Genomic DNA, 19,948 nt, shown 5'->3' with positions numbered 1-19,948 from the left:
ACGCCTTTGAAATACTTCTGTCTCCAAAAATATTGACATTAAGATTCATTACGGTAACAAAATTACAGTTATGAAGTTGCAATAAAAATAATTTTATGGCTGGGGGGGGGGGTCAGTACCACATGAGGACCTTTAGGATCGCAGCATTGGGAAGGCTGAGAACTACCGGTGTAAAAGAACGACATGGGATACATAAGCTTTCAGATCTTTAAGAAATGCTTCACATAATGAGGAGAGTGCTGTAAGAAAGGATAAGGAGTTCAAGAACCACATTCCGGAGCCCTAACTCGGAGTCCTAAGCAAGGACTGACTTTTAAGATTCTTCTCACCAATTTGCAATAGTAACTGTTCTTATAAGATTTTCAGTTACACTGAGTATACCAAAGAAATCCAGACTCTGGCGCATGAAAATACGGGTCCCACCCACCCCCAAAAGTTATTGTTAAGAAGGCATTATTTTCTTACCACAATTCTTATTTCCAAATAATAACTTTTTTATCTCGATTTTTCAGAGAGTTAAAAAAAATTCAACAACATTGGAATGAGAAAAGATGAATTGTTCATAAAGCAACGAAAAAGTTCCAAGTATCAATACGTGTTTCCAGATACATTAAGAATCTAGAAGCCAGTGAATAGACTAAGTATCTCCTAGGAGTTTCTGGAGGCCGCTCGTACCAACAGCGCCGCTGGTGTAGTGGTATCATGCAAGATTCCCATTCTTGCGACCCGGGTTCGATTCCCGGGCGGCGCATGTCTTTTTCCTTCCTATTAAAACAGGAGAGCTTGAAAAAAGAAGTCTTTCCTGCTATAAAAATACTGTCGATTCATGCTTTAACCTCCCCGAAGATTTTTAGTTCACTATATAATTCACTAACGAAACACTTCTGGAAGTACACAAATCCCGGCTATCGGCATTACGCCTGCGCAGTCGGAGCCATCCTTTGCCGGGTGGAAGCGCGGCTGCGCAACAAGTGACTCTACGGCTTGAAGCCTAGAGCGGCGGCCTGGGGGTTAGTGGGTCAGCTGGGTACGCGCATGCGCGGCGCGGGTCACCCGGCTGGCGGCTCGTCTGCGTCCGGCTCGCCGCCATCTTGAATCGGGGCTTCATTGTTCGCGGCGGTTCGGGCATTTTTCTCTAATTGCGGCCGAAGGAGCCGGCGAAGTACCCTCCAGCCAAGCGAGGAGGCCCGCTTTCCCGCAGCCATAGCCGCCCCAACGATTTGGGAGGTAGCGAAGGGCAGGGAGCTGGACCCTGAGGTGCCGCCGCGACCGCAGCAGCCATGGAGGACGAGATGCCCAAGACTCTGTGAGTCTGGAGCAGCGATGAGGGAGGAGGGATGGTGGTCGCCCCGGAGGGAGGCCGCGGCCCAGAGCCTCCCCGCAGCCTGTTGTTCTCCGTGGACGCCGCGCTGTGGTGTTCCTCCCTCCCGTGCGCACGCCAGGATGCTTAGAGCCGAGACGGGCGGAGAGGACGATGGCGGGAGAGGGCTCGGCTGTCAGCCCCTCGGCTGGCCGCGCCCGGGCCCCCAGACCTGGAGGAAGGACTTTTCATTCAAAGCTCTCCTCAGGACTCGGCACACCCTCCTGTAGCCCCTGCTTGCTGCCCCCCCCCCCGCCCCCCCGGTCCTCGATTCCCCCTGGAACCCCCTTTCACTTTCTTCTGGTAGGGCTTGTTTTTATTTCCATTCTGGAGGCTGAGGTAAAACTTTATTCTTGCAGTTGAGAACTGGAAACAAAAATACCAAACCAGACCTCTTTCTTGAAAATCTTGGGCTTTCCCTCTGTAGCGCTCCCCTGACCCTCCCTCGACCAAAAACCTAACTGGACACCCAAGGATGTTGAAACCGTCCTTAAGAAATGGAAATGTCACTCGGAGGAATGCATCTACTGAGGGAAAGTGGATTTAATTAAAACGCATTTACCACCACTTGCTAATAGTGATTGACTTTGTTACGGACGCAGCAACTGTAGTGAGTCTCAGCATCTTTAGTGAGTCTCGAGTAACCCGCGCTGAGGACGCTTTCTTTGTCGTTGTAACTTCCCCTCTGCGCTCTTTGTTTTCCAGCGCACTGGATGAGGGGATCCTGCCTTTGTTGCATTTCACAGGGCGAAAAGGAAGCGTTCAAGGAATTATGGGTTGTTTTTGTTTGTTTTCGGTATATTTGAAGATTGCGACTTGATGTCTGTTACACTTCGTTTATAAAGGGTCAGTTCATATAAATGAAGTAGATTTAACAACTATCATCTCACAGAGTTTAACTTTGCACCTGGTTCCAGACATAACTTTTTGTTTTAATTTTTAGAACCCCATACTTTTAGAGCTATGTACATTTGGGATTCCTTTTGAAATTTCCTACATATTAAAATTGTTCTGAAGTACGGACAAATTGTTATTTAATCCCCTCCCAGTTTTCAATTTCTTTTTTGTTTGTTTGTTTTATTGAGACAGTCTCATTGTGTAGCTGTCCAAGAACTCACTATTGTAGACCAGGTTGGCCTCGAACTTGAAATCCACATGCCCCCACGCCCAGCCTCAATTTTCAATTTCAAGTTGGTATTTTTAATGTATATGTGAAATGTACTTTTTAAAAAAGCAAAAAACAAACAAACAAAAACCCGTCTCTTTATAAGTAGGCCTGGTTGTCCATGAACTTGCTACATCCCCTATACTGGCTTAGAACTGTAGTTTCTGCCTCAGTCCCAGGTACAAGAATTAAAGTCTACCATGCCCAGTGTAGTTTTTTTTTTTTTTTCCTTCCTCCCTCCCATGGTGGCTGGCCTGGGACTCCCTTTGTAGACCAGGCTGGTTTCCAAACTTGAGGTCTTCTTGATCTGCTCCCCAAGTCCAGGCATGTACCATCTCACCTGGTTTACACTGTTCTTGACATATTAAATATTTTGCTAGTTTATGGGACCTTAAAGTAGCTTTTTAGTAAGGTTGTAATACTTGGGCATGACCCCTTGTTTTTTGAAAGATTGTATCTGTAGGTGAATACTCTCTAAAATCTCTTAGACACTATTTGTGGGAACTTTTCCCTTTTTTGTCTGGTATGTTATTTCACTTGTGTGAGTATTTTTTTCTCTATGTGTGTTGGGGAACCTTTGAAGTCAAAAGGCGTTGATTCTCTTGGACCTAGAGTCAGGGATGGTTGTGAGCCACTATGTGAGTGCTGGGAACCAAACCAAGACCCTCTGCAAGAACAAATGCTGTTAACTGCTGAGCCATTTCCAACATTATGAATTTTTTTTTTTTTTTTTGGTTTTTCGAGACAGGGTTTCTCTGTGGTTTTGGAGCCTGTCCTGGAACTAGCTCTTGTAGACCAGGCTGGACTTGAACTCACAGAGATTCACCTGCCTCTGCCTCCCGAGTGCTGGGATTAAAGGCGTGTGCCACCAACGCCCGGCCATTATGAAATTTTTATTTGACTCCCCCCCCCCAAAATTGCCAGAAGTATCTGGTAACATAATCTTTTCAGTATATAGGTGGATATATCAATGACTTTTCAAAGCAGTGTACGTGTACAAAAATAGGTGTTTAAATAGTATGAGATTGAAACCAGGAAAGTATTGGAGTTTATTCACCCACAGAGAGTTTGTTGAATCCCTAGTTTGTGTCAGATGCTTTATTAGTCTTTATTAGAACTCTAAGGAAACTGCATTTTATAACCAAAGGAAAGCTAAGCTTAATGTTTCAGCAGTTTACTCAGACACGTATTTTAAGAAAAAAATCCTTGCTGGACGTAGTTGTGTACACTTTTAATCCCAATACTTCCGGAGGTAGAGGCAGGCGGATCTCTGAATTCAAGGTCAGCCTGGTCTACAGAGTTACTACTAGTGAGAGCCTGTCTCCAGAAAAAAACAAACACCAACAACAGCAACATAAATAAACCCTACAGTTCTGTTCCCTGTTGTAGCAGTGGCTAATTTTCATTTGTGTCCTTGAGTAAAACATCCCATTCAGGAGTTTTCTCCCGAAAGTAGTCCATAATTTGAATTTTCCTGTTATCTCTTACCCTGTTGCTGCTGCCTTCCTCAGTCAAAACTTCCATTCTCCCACTCAGGCAATCTTGGTTAAATATTGGTAGGTACTAACCCTAAAAGTTTTCCCAACAGTGATTTTTTGTTTTGTTTTGTTTTCTGAGACAGGGTTTCTCTGTGGTTTTGGAACCTGTCCTGGAACTAGCTCTTGTAGACCAGGCTAGCTTCAAACTCACAAAGATTAACCTGCCTCTGCCTCCCAAGTTTTAAATGCTCACCTTACTGACTCTGGGAGTCGGGGTTTTCTTTTTTAATATGCATTCTCAGCCACAGTCTGGTGTGTGGTGAGTCATCACTCTGGTTTGAAAATTGGGGGTAGTTCAAGAAGTCAGTCACGATTTCCCTTTGAAGAGTACTGCTTTCCTTTCCCCTGTGCTCCCGATTGACTGAGAAGAGCATCTTCGTTCGGTTAGTATTCAGTGTCACCTTGTTAAGTTAGAGATTGTCAGCAGTCACTTTGTTTTTTCAACACAGGGTTTCTCTGTGTAACAGCCTGGAACTCTGTAGACCAGGCGGTCCTTGAACTCACAGAGATCCGCCTGCTTCTGCTTCGTGATTAAAGGTGCTTTTCCACTGCCACCCTGCAAGTCAGCATTAATCTGAAAATATATTGTGAGAACAGTCAAAAGTTTATACAGCAAGGTAATTTTTGAGGAATGTTCAAGGTATACCTAAGTTTGGACATTTGTAGTGAGTGGTTGAGTGATGTACACATATTATTCTTCTCATGTATAAGAATTTCTCCATAATAAAAAGAATAAAAAAATATGTATAGTGAATCTGAATTGGCTTTGGTCACTTTAAAACTTTGAATTTGTGTATTAAAAACTGTGGACTAAGCTAGAAAAACATAGTCCTAGTTGATAGGATTTCCTCAGATCCACCTAACATCTTTCATGTGGTTTACTGTCAGAGACAAATAAGTACTCTTTTCAGATAGCTGTGTGGTTACTGTGTGGCCATATGGCTACTAAATTTGTAGGGCTCTAATTTTTACGGCAGAACTAATAGCCTGCAGCTAAATAATTACAGAATACTAAATGGCCTTTCTGCCACCCGTGTGTATTTGTAATTTTCGTCCACTCCACTTCTCTCCAGACAGTTTGACCTGATAATTTGTATGAACTAGCATACTAGCATCTCTTTTCTCTTTTGGATTGGGTTGTATTTCTCCCCCTCCCCCTTTTTTATTCTTTTATTTTTATTTTTTTTTGAAACTATGGCTCTTGGCTTGGCCTTGTGCTTGTTTATTCTTAATTAAGGATTAGATTTTCACTGGGTGTGGTGACTCACACCTTAGCACTAAGAAGGCTATCTCTAAATTAAAGGCGAGCCTGGTCTACAGAGCTAGTTCCAGCACAGCCAGGGATAAATAGAATAAATAACCAGGCATGATAGCTCACTCAGAGGTAGACTGGGGAAGGTCAAGGGTTCAAGTCCAGCCTTGGCTACATGATATTTTGTCGCAAAATAAAGTTTTATGGAAGTCACAAATAATAAAATTTAAAAAAACAAAAAACAGGTCTTGGAGAGGGAATCGATGATCTCCTTAACACGTTTTTTGATTTATTTACATGTATGAATGTTTGCCTGTGTGTATGTATGAGCACCGCAAGGGGACCTGGTGTTTGCAGAGTTCAGAAGAGGACATTGGATCCTCTAGATCTGGAATTACAGATAGTTGTGAGCCACCATGTGAGAATTGAACTGATGTCCTCTACAAGAGCAGTAAGTGCTGTACACCTTTGAGCCATCTCCCAGCCCCTCATTAGGACATTTATAGAATCCTTGAAACATTCGGGGCAGAGTTCTAGACAGTAGTTAACTAATACTTCCTTGCAGGCGGATCTCTGTGAGTTCGAGACCAGCCTGGTCTACAGAGCTAGTTCCAGGACAGGCTCCAAAACCACAGAGAAACCCTGTCTTGAAAAACCAAAAAAAACAAACAAACAAAAAAAAAAAACTAATACTTCCTTTTTTAAATCTCAGCTTGTAAAGAATTTCTCATTAGTTTAAAAATCTACCTATGCTTTTCCCTGAAATTTTCAACTTTTCTCTTTATAAAACCGCACACATTTTAATATGGTGTGGCTAAAAACAAACCCAATCTAATGTTCTTTGTAAGTTAACGGTCTAGAGCTATGTTAATAAAAATTAATATTTCAATAGTTTTGGATTCCATTTTTATAACTATTTGATTTAAGTAGGAGTGGGGAGTGTTGAGACAGGCTCTCGTGTAGCTGGTTCTTTCTACCTCTGCCTCCCAGATGCGGGATTACAGGAGTATTCCTACACTACCTGGTTCTTACAGCTGTTGGAAAACTTAGTTATCCGTTTCAAAAATCTATATTCCTCGGGGGATGTAGCTCAGTGTTAAAATTGCTTGCTTAGCACATCCTAACTTCAATCCTGGTAAATTGAATTTAATGAACTGTCCTGACAGGAGCTGTTGTCACTAGTAGTACTGATGCCCTGTCAACCAAATCTCACTTGTTAGACGATAGTCACTTTGAAAACCTACAAAAGGGGCTGGAGAGATGGCTCAGAAGTTAAGAGCATTGCCTGCTCTTCCAAAGGTCCTGAGTTCAATTCCCAGCAACCACATGGTGGCTCACAACCATCTGTAAGGAGGTCTGGTACCCTCTTCTGGCCTGCAGGCATACACACACAGAATATTGTATACATAATAAATAAATAAATATTTTTTAAAAAACCTACAGAAAAGTAACAAATGGTAGACTGATGATTCATTGCCTTCCTGGTGGGATTACCAGTTAACTACCATTTAGCCAGTGTACAGTATTTGTTTCCGTGTGGGTTTTTTGGGTTGGTTGGTTGGTTTGTAAATTTTTAGATCACCTTTGTTTCATTCATTCATTCATTCATTTGTGTGCACGCGCGTACACATGCAAGCACATATGCACATGACTTGGTATGTGGGAGGGGGGTCAAAACACTGTTGGGTCTATTCATGTGGGTCTGAGGGATCAGACTCAGGTGGTCAAGGTCGAGTGCCTTAACTCACTCAGCCATCTTGCTTACTCTTTGGTTTGGTTTCTCACGGTAGGTCTTTGTGTAGCTCACACTGGCTTTGAAGTTCTAGAACAACTGATGTGTGCTACCATACCCTAGCCAGCTATGTTTTTGTTTTGTTTTATTCTTTCTGGTTTTTTTTTTAACTGAAGTGTTTGTGTCGGTTCAGATGCTTTTTTTTTTTAGGTCTTAAATACTGTATAAGAACAAGGGCGGCCGGGCGGTGGTGGCGCACGCCTTTAATCCCAGCACTTGGGAGGCAGAGGCAGGCGGATCTCTGTGAGTTCGAGACCAGCCTGGTCTACAAGAGCTAGTTCCAGGACAGGCTCCAAAACCACAGAGAAACCCTATCTCGAAAAACCAAAAAAAAAAAAAAAAAAAAAAAAGAACAAGGGCGTTCTTGTAGGTAACCATAATATGCTTTCACCTTGAGGTTAACATTCATGCACTAGCATGGGAGTGAGTGTGCATGTGTGTGTGTTGATCACTTAAATCCAGGTGTTCCAGTAGTGCCTACTTTCCCGGCTTGGAGACATCCTCGCCTCAGGTACAATGTTAACTAATATATTGTTTATTTACAACTGCCAAAGAAGACAGGATGTATGGGTGTGGGTTTTTCTCCTTCCAAAAAGTTCATGCCCTGGATGCTTAGACCATTGTATTAACATCTTAGGGGCTGTAAAGTCTTAGGGCCACCGTCTTGGGAAAGGGTGAATGTAGTTCTTACAAGACAGTTGTTACCAGCAAAACCAACCAAGGTACTGGGCCGTTTCTATATTTATGTCTGTCTGTCTGTCTGTCTGTCTGTCTGTCTGTCTATCTATCTATCTATCTATCTATCTATCTTTCTACTTGAACACATTATGCAGCCAGGGAGTTTCAGAAATGCTAGCCAGCAGAAACGTAAGCCAAACTAGCCTTTGGATATTACCCAGCATCGCATATTTTGATATTTTGTTATAGAAGTACAACAGTCTGAAGATGGCATTTTTTATTAAATTTTTAAAATGATCTTTTCTCATTTTGCATACCTATCTCAGTCCCACTTCCTCCTCTCCTTCCACTTCCCCAAAGATGGCAATTTTCATTTCACTGACTTTACTGGTTAACTTTTTCCACACCTGACTTGACTTTATAGTTCTGTACAAAATTGGCACATGATTCAGAAATGGTTCCAGTAAATGCCAATGTGGTGTTTGAAGTGCTTAGAGCCAGGCCTGGTGGTACAGCCTGTGATCCCAGCTACTCTGGAAAATGAGTCAGGAGGATTGCAAGTTCAAGGCCTACATGGACAACTTAACAAGACTCTTATGTCACAGTTATGAAAGCAGTTTTAAAGGGCTGGGGATGGTAAAGGCCCTGGGTTCAATAGTCTACAGATAATGATGACAAAGAACCCTGGCTTGTAACTGTTCCTGTACAATGTTTTGTGTCAGGATAGTAAATACAAGTCACAAGGAAAAACAAAAAAACTGAGTAGTATAAATGCATGAGGAATTTATTTAAAATATATTGGAATCAAATATAATGGCATACACTTTCAATCCCAGTAGTCAGAAAGCAGAGGCAGATGGGTTTCTGAGTCTGAGGCCAGCTTGGTCAACATATCGAGTTCCAGGACAGCCAATTCTATATACAGAAACCCTGTTATATGTGCCGGTCATATATGTCATATTTGTGTATAATGCATAATATATACATCTATGCACATATATAACTTTCTGCAGGAAGAGTGTGGAACTTAGCTTAGAAAATAATTTGAAAAAGAGACAACTTTTAGCCCACATTCAGAATCAAGTCATAGTCTGTCCCATTCCATCCTTGGAAGGACACTGCCACCACATCTTCCACTGGGGTCAGGTTGTTGCTTGCCACAAAATACATTTTCTTTAGGCTTTGCTTCTTTGTTGTTTCAGGGTCTTACTAAGTAGTCCAGCCTGGCCTGAAACACCATGTATTCCAAATTGGCTTTTCTCACTGTTGGTTCTCTTGCTTCCACCTCCATAGTGTTAGGATCGTGGGTCTGTGCTGTCACACCTGACCTAAAGAAACATTAAATAAAACTAAGAATGGATATAAACTATAAGTCCAGGTATGGTAGGGCTTACCTATAGACTAACACACAGAAGACAAGGAAGGAGGATTAAGGAGCTTGAAGACACCGTGATCCACATATCATAACCCTATCTTTTTGTTTTGTTTTTTTTTTGGGGGGGGGGTTTTCGAGACAGGGTTTCTCTGTGGTTTTGGAGCCTATCCTGGAACTAGCTCTTGTAGACCAGGCTGGTCTCGAACTCACAGAGATCCGCCTGCCTCTGCCTCCCGAGTGCTGGGATTAAAGGCGTGCACCACCACCGCCCAGCCCTCTTTTTGGTTTTTTTTTTTTTTTTTTTGGTTTTTCGAGACAGGGTTTCTCTGTGGCTTTGGAGCCTGTCCTGGAACTAGCTCTGTAGACCAGGCTGGTCTCGAACTCACAGAGATCCGCCTGCCTCTGCCTCCCAAGTGCTGGGATTAAAGGCGTGCGCCACCATCGCCCGGCTCTTTTTGGTTTTTCAAGACAGGGATTCTCTGTAGCTCTGAAGCCTGTCCTGGAACTCACTCTGTAGACCGGGCTGGCCCTGAACTGACAGAGATCTGCCTGCCTTCTTCACCTCGAGTGCTGGGATTAAAGACGTGTGCCACCACCACCCAGTTTTTTTTTCATGACCCTATCTTTAAAAAAAAAAAAAAAAAAGACAAATAAACCAAACAAAAGATAAACTTTCGCAAAGTACAGAGAACTTACTATTTTACTCCAGCATGGGAAGGTTGCACATTAGCCTGCACTTTCTGTTGAGAGCTAGTATTATTTATCTAATAGACTTGAAACAGCTCTATATAAAATCTCGAGGGCAACATTAGTCTATTTACTGAGATAATAGTTCACTCCTTATGTTATTTGCCCTTTGATTTTATTGCTTTTTCTGTCCCCACATTTGAGACAGTGTTTCTCTATTTGTCCCAGACTTGCTTTGAACACCTCAACCTCACAAGGGCTGAGATTATACCAATATATTTAGCTCTCTGGCTCCTCCCCACTTCCACCTTCTCTGAAGGAATATCTTGTGTATCCTAAACTGACTTCAAATTATATAGACAAGGGATTTCTGATCTTTCTGCCTCTGTCTTCCAAAAGCTGTGAATACAAACATGTTGCTAGATGGTTGGTTTATTGTACAGTAGGATTGAATCCAGGATTTTTGTGTCTGTTAGGCAAGCATTCCACCAGCTGAACTGCATCCCCAACCCCCTAGCTTAATTTCCTTGATAATGAAAAGGTTATTTATGTAGGTTATTTGTAATTGTGCTGAAGGTTAAGATCATTACTGTAAGCACCTATGTGTGGGTTAATTGATGGAGGCCTCTGGAGGTCAGAGACCAAGAAAAGACACTTTACACAAATAAATGTAAAGACAGAACAAATAATATTTCTCATTTCAAATATTTTTTTAGACAAGATTTCGCTTTGTAGCCCAGACTGACTTTGAACTCACAGCAATCCTACCTCAGCTTCCTGAATGCCATGTTAACAGGCATGAGCTACCACATCTGTCTAGGCAATATCTCTTCTTCAGTGAGTTTATTCTGTTTGTGTAGGTGTGGGTGGGTGGGTGTTGCCTGCAAGAATGTCTATGGACCTGCCGGGCGATGGTGGCGCACGCCTTTAATCCCAGCACTCGGGAGGCAGAGGCAGGCGGATCTCTGTGAGTTCGAGACCAGCCTAGTCTACAGAGCTAGTTCCAGGACAGGCTCCAAAGCCACAGAGAAACCCTGTCTCGAAAAAAAACCAAAAAAAAAAAAAGAAGAAGAAGAAGAATGTCTATGGACCATGTGTGTGCAGTATGAGAAAGTCCAGAAGAGGGCATCAGATTCACAGAGCCTGGAGTTGTGGACAGTTGTGAGCCGCCATGTGGGTGCTGGGATCCAAACCCTACTCCTCTGGAAGAGTAAGTAGCCAGTGCTCTTTACTATTCGTATTACTATCTTCAAACTAAGTTGATATCTTTCAGAAGATTTCTCAGGAGCATAGTGATACAAACTTGTAGTTTCAGCTACTTGGGAAGCCAAGATGGGAGAGGATTGTGAGTTTGAAGCAGCTTAGGTCAGACAACAAAGTGAGAAATGCTCAAAATAACAACAAACTCCACTATCTCTACAAAATACTAATGAGTGCGTCATTTCCATGAGGAAATCTTTACCATATCGCAAAGTGGAAGTGGTAGAGTAAGGTGCTGTCCTCTAGTACTGTCCTGTCACTGTGCTCCAGTGTCAGCGAAGTAGTGTTTAATTTATACGGATTTGCAATCCTAGGAATGTGCTTTTGCTTGCTTTATATTATTTCCATGTTTATTTATTTATTCTTGTTATTTATTTATTTGGTTTTTCGAGACAGCATTTCTCTGTAGCTTTGGAGCCTGTCCTGGAACTAGCTCTTGTAAACCAGGCTAGTCTTGAACTCACAGAGATCCACCTACCTCTGCCTCCCGAGTGCTGGGATTAAAGGTGTGCGCCACCACTGCCTGGCTCATGTTTATTTATTGATTAATTTTGAGAAGGGATTTTACCATGTGCCTCAAAGTTGTGGTTTTCTTGCTGTTGCTTCCCACGTGCTGGAATAACAGGTAGGCAGTGCCATTTCCAGCCCTGGAATTTCTTGAAGGCACAAAATTTGCTGAGATGCTAGAGAATTTTCAGTGTTCACACAGCCTCCCCTCGTAGTAGCATCATACATAACCACAGTACAGTTAGAAAAATAAATTGAAACTGTTAATTTCAGACTTCAACCATCTTCTTATCCCCCCCCAACCATTTCTGTCCCAGGATCCAGTCCAAGATGCCACATTATTTCCAGTGATCACTGTCCACATTTTGTCCAGTGGACATTGTATCTTCCCTTCAGTCTGGAAGGCTTTCTTACATGACTTCATACTTTTGAGGGGTATTCATTATGGCTTGTTGTTTAACGGGAGTTCATAAGGCTAGAGAGTTAAGGTACACTTTCAGATCAGAAGACTGGTCTAATGGCAAAAGTGTCAGTAATAATATTTTAGAGGAAGCTACTGTGAGGCTGTGCCAGTATCTGTTTTTCCTTACATTTCACCAACTAATTTTAGCTTCTGTGGGTACATCTTGCCTGTAGTAATTACTAAGATAGCATTTTAACAGTGACTTTCTATTCTATCTTCCCTCCTCTGTTTGTTAATTAGTGTACAGCAAAGACGAGCTGTTTTGCCCTATCTAGAATCCAGGAAGGATTTCTCATTCTTTTATCCAATTTTAATTTTAAACTTTTTTTTTTTTTTTTTTTTTTTTTAGGTTTTTCAAGACAGGGTTTCTCTGTGGTTTTGGAGCCTGTCCTTGTAGACCAGGCAGGTCTCGAACTCACAGAGTACTCTTCTAGAGGACCCAGGTTCAATTCCTAGCACCCACATGGGAGCTCACGACTGTCTGTAACTCTAGGATCGAACACCCTCTCACAGACGCGCATGCAGGCAAAAAACCAGTGCACACAAAATAAAAATAATTAAAAAAATAAAAAGAGTGGCTTTGGACCTGTGATGTCATTTAGTTGGAAGAGTGCTTGCTTGGCATATGCAAAACCTCAGGTCTGATCCCCTTATAAAACCAAGTGTGGCCGGGCGGTGGTGGCGCACGCCTTTAATCCCAGCACTTGGGAGGCAGAGGCAGGCGGATCTCTGTGAGTTCGAGACCAGCCTGGTCTACAAGAGCTAGTTCCAGGACAGGCTCCAAAACCACAGAGAAACCCTGTCTCAAAAAAAAAAAAAAAAAAAAACCAGCCGGGCGGTGGTGGCGCACGCCTTTAATCCCAGCACTCGGGAGGCAGAGGTAGGCGGATCTCTGTGAGTTCGATACCAGACTGGTCTACAAGAGCTAGTTCCAGGACAGGCTCCAAAACCACAGAGAAACCCTGTCTCGAAAAACCAAAAATAAATAAATAAATAAATAAAAATAAAACCAAGTGTGGTCAGTACTTGGGATCAGAAGTTCAAGGTTTCCTCTGCTGTGAACTACACGAGCTCCTGTCTCAAAATTAAAAAAAAGGACAGTGTTTGTTTGGTTTGTGCTGGAGATGAGCCCAGGCCCTCTCCCTTACTGAGCTACTACTGTTACTCGCTCTGCTAGTCCTCTGCTGCAGGGCTACCTCTTTTAAAGGGGTCAGGTTTTAGAGAATGGCTGACATCTCTTTTTTTTTTTTGAGACAGGGTTTCTCCTAGCTTTTTGGTTCCTGTCCTGGAACTAGCTCTTCTAGACCAGGCTGGCCTTGAACTCACAGAGATCCGCCTGCCTCTGCCTCCCAAGTGCTGGGATTAAAGGCGTGCGCCACCACCGCCCAGCAATGGTTGACATCTGAATTTTTGTTTTGTTTTGTTTTGTTTTGTTTGTTTTTTTTATGTCTAGTATTCTGTAACCTTCAATTGAGTTTTAAGCTTGATAAGCCTGGCCTGGTGGTACAAGCCAGTAATCCAGGGTTTGGGAGGTAGAGGCAGGAAAATTGCAAGTTGTAGGCTGCTTTGGAGTTCATAGTGAGATCCTGTCTCACAGAAAAGAAAGTTTATAGACTTAGGTCAGACTTTTATGACATGAGCCCGTCATAAGTGGTACTGTCTAGTTTGTATTTTATGTAGTTCCTTGCTGAGAAGTCATAATGGTATCAGCCAAGGCTTTCTCTTTGAAGTCAGGTTCTTTACCTTTTTGCAATTTGCTAAGTTATGTTTTTGCTGACATTGGCATACTGTCAATGTTTAATTCCATGCCAGTTTTTTTAAAGATTTATTTATTTACTATGTATACATTGTTCTGTCTTCTGCATGTATGCCTGCATACCAGAAAAGGGCATCTGCTCTCATTACAGATGGCTGTGAGCCACCATGTGGGTGCTGGGAATTGAACTCAGGACCTCTGGAAGAGCAGTCAGTGCTCTTAACCTTGGAGCTATCTCTTCAGCCCCTCTATGCCAGTTTTTTAAAATTATTTATTTATTAATTTATTATGTATACAGTGTTCTGTCTGCATTTATCCCTGCAAGTCAGAAAAGAGCACCATATCTTATAGATGGTTATGAACCACCATGTGATTGCTGGGGATTGAACTCAGGACCTCTGGAGGAGCAGCCATGCTCTTAACCTCTGAGCCATCTCTCCAGCCCCCTCTATGCCAGTTTTGATCCTCATTGTTAAAACTTCCTGAGTACTTATTTAACAAGCATTCTCCGTAAAGAAGTGGCCCCTCCATCCATAAAGCTTGCTTACCCTGACTGTTCTGAGCTCCTACTCAGAAGGCAGGGGAAATGGCTCCCTTTTCTCTTGTCATTCTCATTTTTGGAATAGTAAGCCCAGCATCAGCACTGGAAAAATGCCATGGGATGTATGGTCTTCTCTTTCCAAGTGCACCTTCTCTACTTACTATGTAGATGCTGTTTCTCAGTGCACCTCCTTTTGCCCTCATGCCCAGTGTCCTTATAGTCACAGTTGGCTCTGTGCTGAACAGTAGAAAAAAAGAAACTAAATTTACATTTTGTGGGCATGTAGAGGTGCTTATTTTGTCTTAGAAGAGTCATAAGTATGCCTGTGACTGCTCCCAAAATTATTTTCAACAAGCAGCTTTAGAAATATAAAGAAATCCACTCTACCCTACCCCCAAGGCAGGAGCTTACTCTGTAACCCTAGTTGACCTAGAACTCAGCATGTAGACTAGGCTGGCCTTGAACCTGTGCAGGTTTGAATTATAAGAATGAGCCCATCATGCTTGTCAAAAAATAAATCTAAAATGGTAAATTGTTTCCCTCTGTGTTCCAGATACGTCGGTAACCTTTCCAGAGATGTGACTGAAGCTCTCATCCTCCAGCTCTTTAGCCAGATCGGACCTTGTAAAAACTGCAAAATGATTATGGATGTAAGGGTATTTCACTCAGTCAATGTTCTTTCTTTCTTTTTAAACATGAAAGCGATCATTACTTCAAAACTTCTTCATTAATGTCTAAGTTCATAAGATCGGAGTGAATTTGTAATTAACCTGTTTAGTAGGCAGTCAAATTTAATTCTTTTGCTAAGTGAAGGAAGAATATTGAACTAATCTTTAGAAAGGATAGTGTGTATGTGCTCTTCTAAGAGCTATTGAAAGAGCAGAATTGTTTTACATGTAGTGTTGGTTGAATTATCTACAAGCGCAGTTATTAGAATGGGAATTGAGGTAGACCTTTAATGTAAAAAAATATATATGTAATGAAAAGAATTTTTAGTTTCATTTTTAAAGGTTTTCTTGCATGTCTATCAGACTGTAATGTATAGAAAATATCTCAAACTTACTCTTATGGTTGGTGTTAATGATGAATAGTTTCTAGTTTTTAAAACAGAGTTCATTGTTTATGTGTACAGGTGAATGAATATACATGTATGTGTACATGTATGTGGAGGCCAGATGTCAACATTGGTAGTTCTTCATGCATGCACAGTAGATAGGATCTTATAGTGTAATTTAAGATGACCTAGAACTTGCTATGTGAGCTAGGACAATTGCAGTCTACCTGCTTTAGCTTCTCAAATGCTAATATTACAATGTGTCTCTACAACCTGGCAATTAAATTATTGTTTTGTTTGTTTGTTTTTGAGGCAGGGTTGATGTAATTCAGACTGACCTGAAACTTGAAATGTTCTGCCTCAGCCTCCTGAGTGATAGAGTGACATATATGTGCTACCACTCCCCTCAGAATCTCAGTTATTGTAGAATAAGAGTTTTATTGAATTTTATATTTATCTCTGTGCTCTGAAATTTTGAACCAGTTTTCTTTAGTAATTCCTAGAAAACCATAGAAAGAATTGAATTAATTATAAAGTCATTTAGTATTCTACACTGATAAGCTCAGACTAATTAGGTTTATTTCTCTACTTTATTAATTTATCATAAAACATTTTGAAGCCGGGTGTGATAGAGCATGCTTGTAATCTCAGAACTCAGGAGACAGAGGCAGGAGGATCACTGCAATTTGGAGGTTGCTCTAGTCTACATAGTAAGTTCCACACCAGCCAGGGCTCCATAGAAAAAGAGTCAATAAATAAACAAACCGCATCTTGCTTTGGGCCAGAAGTTTGATTGGTGATAGAGTGCTTCCTTAGCAGGCACAAGGTCCTGGGTTTTGGGCTACAGCACTAGGGGAAAAGAAACAATCCAGATTTTATTTATTGTATCCCAGCTACCAGCAGAAAAGAAGAGGTGTTTTGTTTTTGTCTTTTGAGAGTCTTACTGAGTATAAGTATCCCCAGATGTCTTTGGACTCACCAGGATGTCCTCAGCATTCCTGGTACTGGAACTACAGATAGACAGATATTTTTTTCTCAGATTTAAAATTTTTATTTCATATAATGAGTGTTTTGCATACCTGGTGCCCATGGAGGTAGAAAACAGTATTAGATAACCTGAAATTGGAGTTAATGGATGGTTGTGAGCTACTATGTGATGCTGGAAAACAAGCCTGGGTCTCTGCAAGAGCAACAAGTGCTTTAACCTCTGCGCCAACTGTCCAGCCCCCAAGGGAAGAAATTTATAATTCTTTGCAACAGGCAGAGAACTTGTATCAGAAGTCCACTTTCTAAGACCCGTTGTAAATATTATCAGAGCCTGCTTGGTGTCCAGAGTCTAAGAACAGGCTGAAGGAGCTTAGTTAAAATGTTCTGTTGTTCTACAAATTGGAAGCAGTAAGATGTAAAGTTTGTAGCAATGAAAAGCAATACACTGGGTAGCAGTGTGGTTTATGGTAGAGCATTGTGTAAGGTGTATAAGGCTCTAGGTTTGATCCATAGCATCACAAAAAGAAACAAAAGGGAAGCTGCAGGGAAATTATACTAAGTATTTGCCTTTTTATCTGAAAATTTACTTGTAGGATGAGTGAGTCAATCATCTCCATAACCTGGTAACTGTAATTCCATATTAAATTTAAGAGGGGATTTTTTTTTTTTTTTTTTTAATGAAAGAGGTTTAAAATTGACTTCTTTTTTTTTTCAACAGACAGCGGGAAACGACCCATACTGTTTTGTGGAGTTCCACGAGCATCGTCATGCAGCTGCAGCACTGGCTGCTATGAATGGGCGGAAGATAATGGGGAAGGTAAGCAGTCAGAATTACAGAAGGTGACTTTCTCTGGAAAAGCATTTTCCTTCTCATCCTCCTGCCTCCACCTCCTAGGTGGGAGCAAAAGCATGTTCCACCACATCCAGTGTTATGTAGTGCTTGGGACGGAGCCGGGACTTTGACCAGCACTCTACAACAGAGCTACATCCCCAGTTCTTGGAAGAGAAAGTTTTAAGTTAGATTTTATCTTATTTATTATTATAATGTTTTAGAACCATTATATTCTCTTTATTGCAAAGGGTCAGTTATTTGTATTTGTATTTAAAAGGTAGGATGGGGCTATAGAAATGGCTCAGTATTAAGAGTACTGATTATTCTTCCAGGAACTGGGTTTGAACCCTTATATCTACATGGTGGCTCACAGTCATCTGCAACTCCAATCCTAGGGGACTGATGTTTTTTTCTTGCTTCTGAGGATTCTGCACACACATGATACACAGATGTACATTCAGGCAAAACACCCATATGTGAATAAATTTAAATTAAAAAAAAAAGGAGCTGGTTATTTTGACACACACTTTTAAACCCAGCACTCAGGAAGCAAAGGCAGGCAGATCTCTATGAGTTCAAGGCCAGCCTGATCTACACAACAGGTTCCAGGTTAGCCAATGCTACAATAGTCTTGAATAAATGAATAGGGTAAAACTTCTAGAGACCAGAGGCCTGTGTTAGCTCCTTTTCTCAATGGTGCTATGTATATGATAAACCTAAATGGTTATGGAACTATTCAAATTTGGATGAAACAGTAATATGAAATACAGATAGAGAGGCACGTATGGGTATCTTTGATTTTAAAAAGAAATGTGGTCAGGCTGTGTGGCCCGTGCTTTTAATCAGGAGGCAGGAAGATCTGAATTCCAGGCCTGTCCTACAGAGCAAGTTCCAGGACTACAAAGAAAACCCCTGTCTCAAAAAACCAAAAAAATAAAAATAGTAAAATAAAGAAAATAGAAAAGCCAGGCATAGTGGTACATGCCTTTAATCTCAGCATTCTCAGCATTACAGAGGCAGAGGCAGGTTGATCTCCATTGAGCTGGAGGCTAGCCTGGTCTACATAGTGACTTCCAGGACAGCCAAAGCTACATAATCAGACCCTATCCCCACAAAAAAAAGAAAAAAAAAAAAGAAAAGAAAGGAAAAGAAAAAAGATAAAATAGAACCAAAAGGTTTTTTTTTAAAAAAAGTTATTTGAACATTAGCAGAAATATGAAAAGATTAGCATTTGCCAAACTTATCTATATTAGCAGGACCTGGATGCTAAGGCAAGAGAATTAAGTTTAAGATTTGCCTAGGCTATAGAATAAATTCAACCTCAACCTGCAGACTTAGTGACTCATCTTAGAGTAAAATGTAGAGGGGCTGAACCAAAAATGTAGCTGCCAGTTCAATCCTCAGAAACATAAAAAAACAAAAAGAAAGATGAAAAACGTTAATGTGTTGAGAGGTTGTTGAGAGAGCGCAATAGGAAGAACACCTGCTGCTCTTCCAGAGGATCTGGATTTTATTCCCAGCACCCACACGAAAGCTCACAACCTTCTGTAACTCTAGTTCCAGGGGATTCTTTGCCTCTTTGACTTCTCTACAGGTGTGTTTATCTGGTACTAGTCACAGATATACACAGACATAAATGAAGGCAAAACACATATACACATTGTTGGTAATCTCCACTCTGGTCTTACTCCTCCCATTCCAGACCCTGCCCTCAGAAAGCCCACTGATGGTCAGCTCCTCCCCTGGAGTGGCTCAAGACCACACCCACAGGGTATTTAAGACCTGGTCACCAGACCTGTGAAGTGATTTCTTTCCTGCCTTTCTGAGAGTCACCTGGAAGTTATTTTGCTGTTTATTAAATCTGGATTTATTAATTCAGTCTTATTTGGCTTATTGCATCAATGGAGGAACCCAAATTGGGGATCTAATACTTGTAACACATAAATAAAATGAATTTTTAAAAAGAACAGAAAGAGGGGCTGGAGAAATGGTTTAGCGGTTAAGAGCACTGACTGCTCTTCCAGAGGACCTGGGTTCTATTTCAACACCCACATGGCAGTTTGCCACTGTCTGTTATTGCACCTCCATGAGTTCCAGTACCTTCATAGAGAAACACATGGAGGCAAAAGCACCAATGCCCATAAAACACCAATGCCGTAAAATAATTCAAAACAAAACAGAAAAAATTTATATTTATTAGTTAGAATTTGTCAAACTAGGCCTGAAGATGAATGTTAGACTAATTGGCATAAGCATCCCCTACACTTGCCTTGATTTCCTGTATCACAGGAAAATGTGAATTTGAGGTTTGTGTTTTTTTGTTTTTGTGCTTTTTGTTTGTTTGTTGTTTTTTAAAACAGGGTTTCTATGTGTAGCCTTGACTGTTCTGGAACTTGCTCTGTAGACCAGGCTGGTTTTGAACTCGAGATCACTTGCCTCTGCCTCCTGAGTGCTGGGATTAAAGGTGCGTTTCCGGTGCCACCAGTGTCCAGCTTGAGCTTTAACTTTATGAAATATATTCCATTTATTTATTTATGTTTGTTTGTTTTTAAAGGAAGTCAAAGTGAATTGGGCAACAACCCCCAGCAGTCAAAAGAAAGATACAAGCAGTAAGTACATTTGATGCCCTGTGGGCATTTGTTGTATTATACCCCATAGTTCTATTGTAAAGCATATAACATCATACATGTTTGCAGTAATA

The 19,948-nt window shown here is 41.3% G+C and overlaps 1 protein-coding gene and 1 non-coding gene across 6 annotated transcripts in view; both read left to right on the top strand.

Moving 5' to 3' along the window:
* Positions 1 to 680: 680 nt before the first annotated feature.
* Positions 681 to 751, top strand: Trnag-ccc (transfer RNA glycine (anticodon CCC)). Its single transcript has one exon. It is a non-coding gene; the product is annotated as a tRNA-Gly (tRNA).
* Positions 752 to 1,085: 334 nt separating this feature from the next.
* The window catches only part of Tia1 (TIA1 cytotoxic granule associated RNA binding protein), a 34,055-nt gene continuing 15,192 nt past the window's right edge, over positions 1,086 to 19,948 (top strand). For 4 of the 5 annotated variants that reach the window (XR_009056707.1, XM_057763219.1, XM_057763208.1 and 1 more), the window contains exons 1-4: positions 1,086 to 1,306; positions 14,928 to 15,024; positions 17,134 to 17,232; positions 19,802 to 19,856. Coding sequence is in view for 3 of the 5 variants with exons in the window: in XM_057763219.1 (XP_057619202.1) it covers positions 1,281 to 1,306; positions 14,928 to 15,024; positions 17,134 to 17,232; positions 19,802 to 19,856 (277 nt within the window). In the remaining 2 variants the exon portion in view is untranslated. Of the gene's footprint in view, positions 1,307 to 14,927; positions 15,025 to 17,133; positions 17,233 to 19,798; positions 19,857 to 19,948 lie in introns of those variants that run through there. The other variant, XM_057763229.1, reaches the window with a different exon arrangement.

Source organism: Chionomys nivalis, chromosome 1 (assembly GCF_950005125.1).
Source record: "Chionomys nivalis chromosome 1, mChiNiv1.1, whole genome shotgun sequence".
In the NCBI taxonomy this organism is placed as follows: domain Eukaryota; kingdom Metazoa; phylum Chordata; class Mammalia; order Rodentia; family Cricetidae; genus Chionomys; species Chionomys nivalis.
This window is presented reverse-complemented; position numbering and strand designations above follow the sequence as displayed.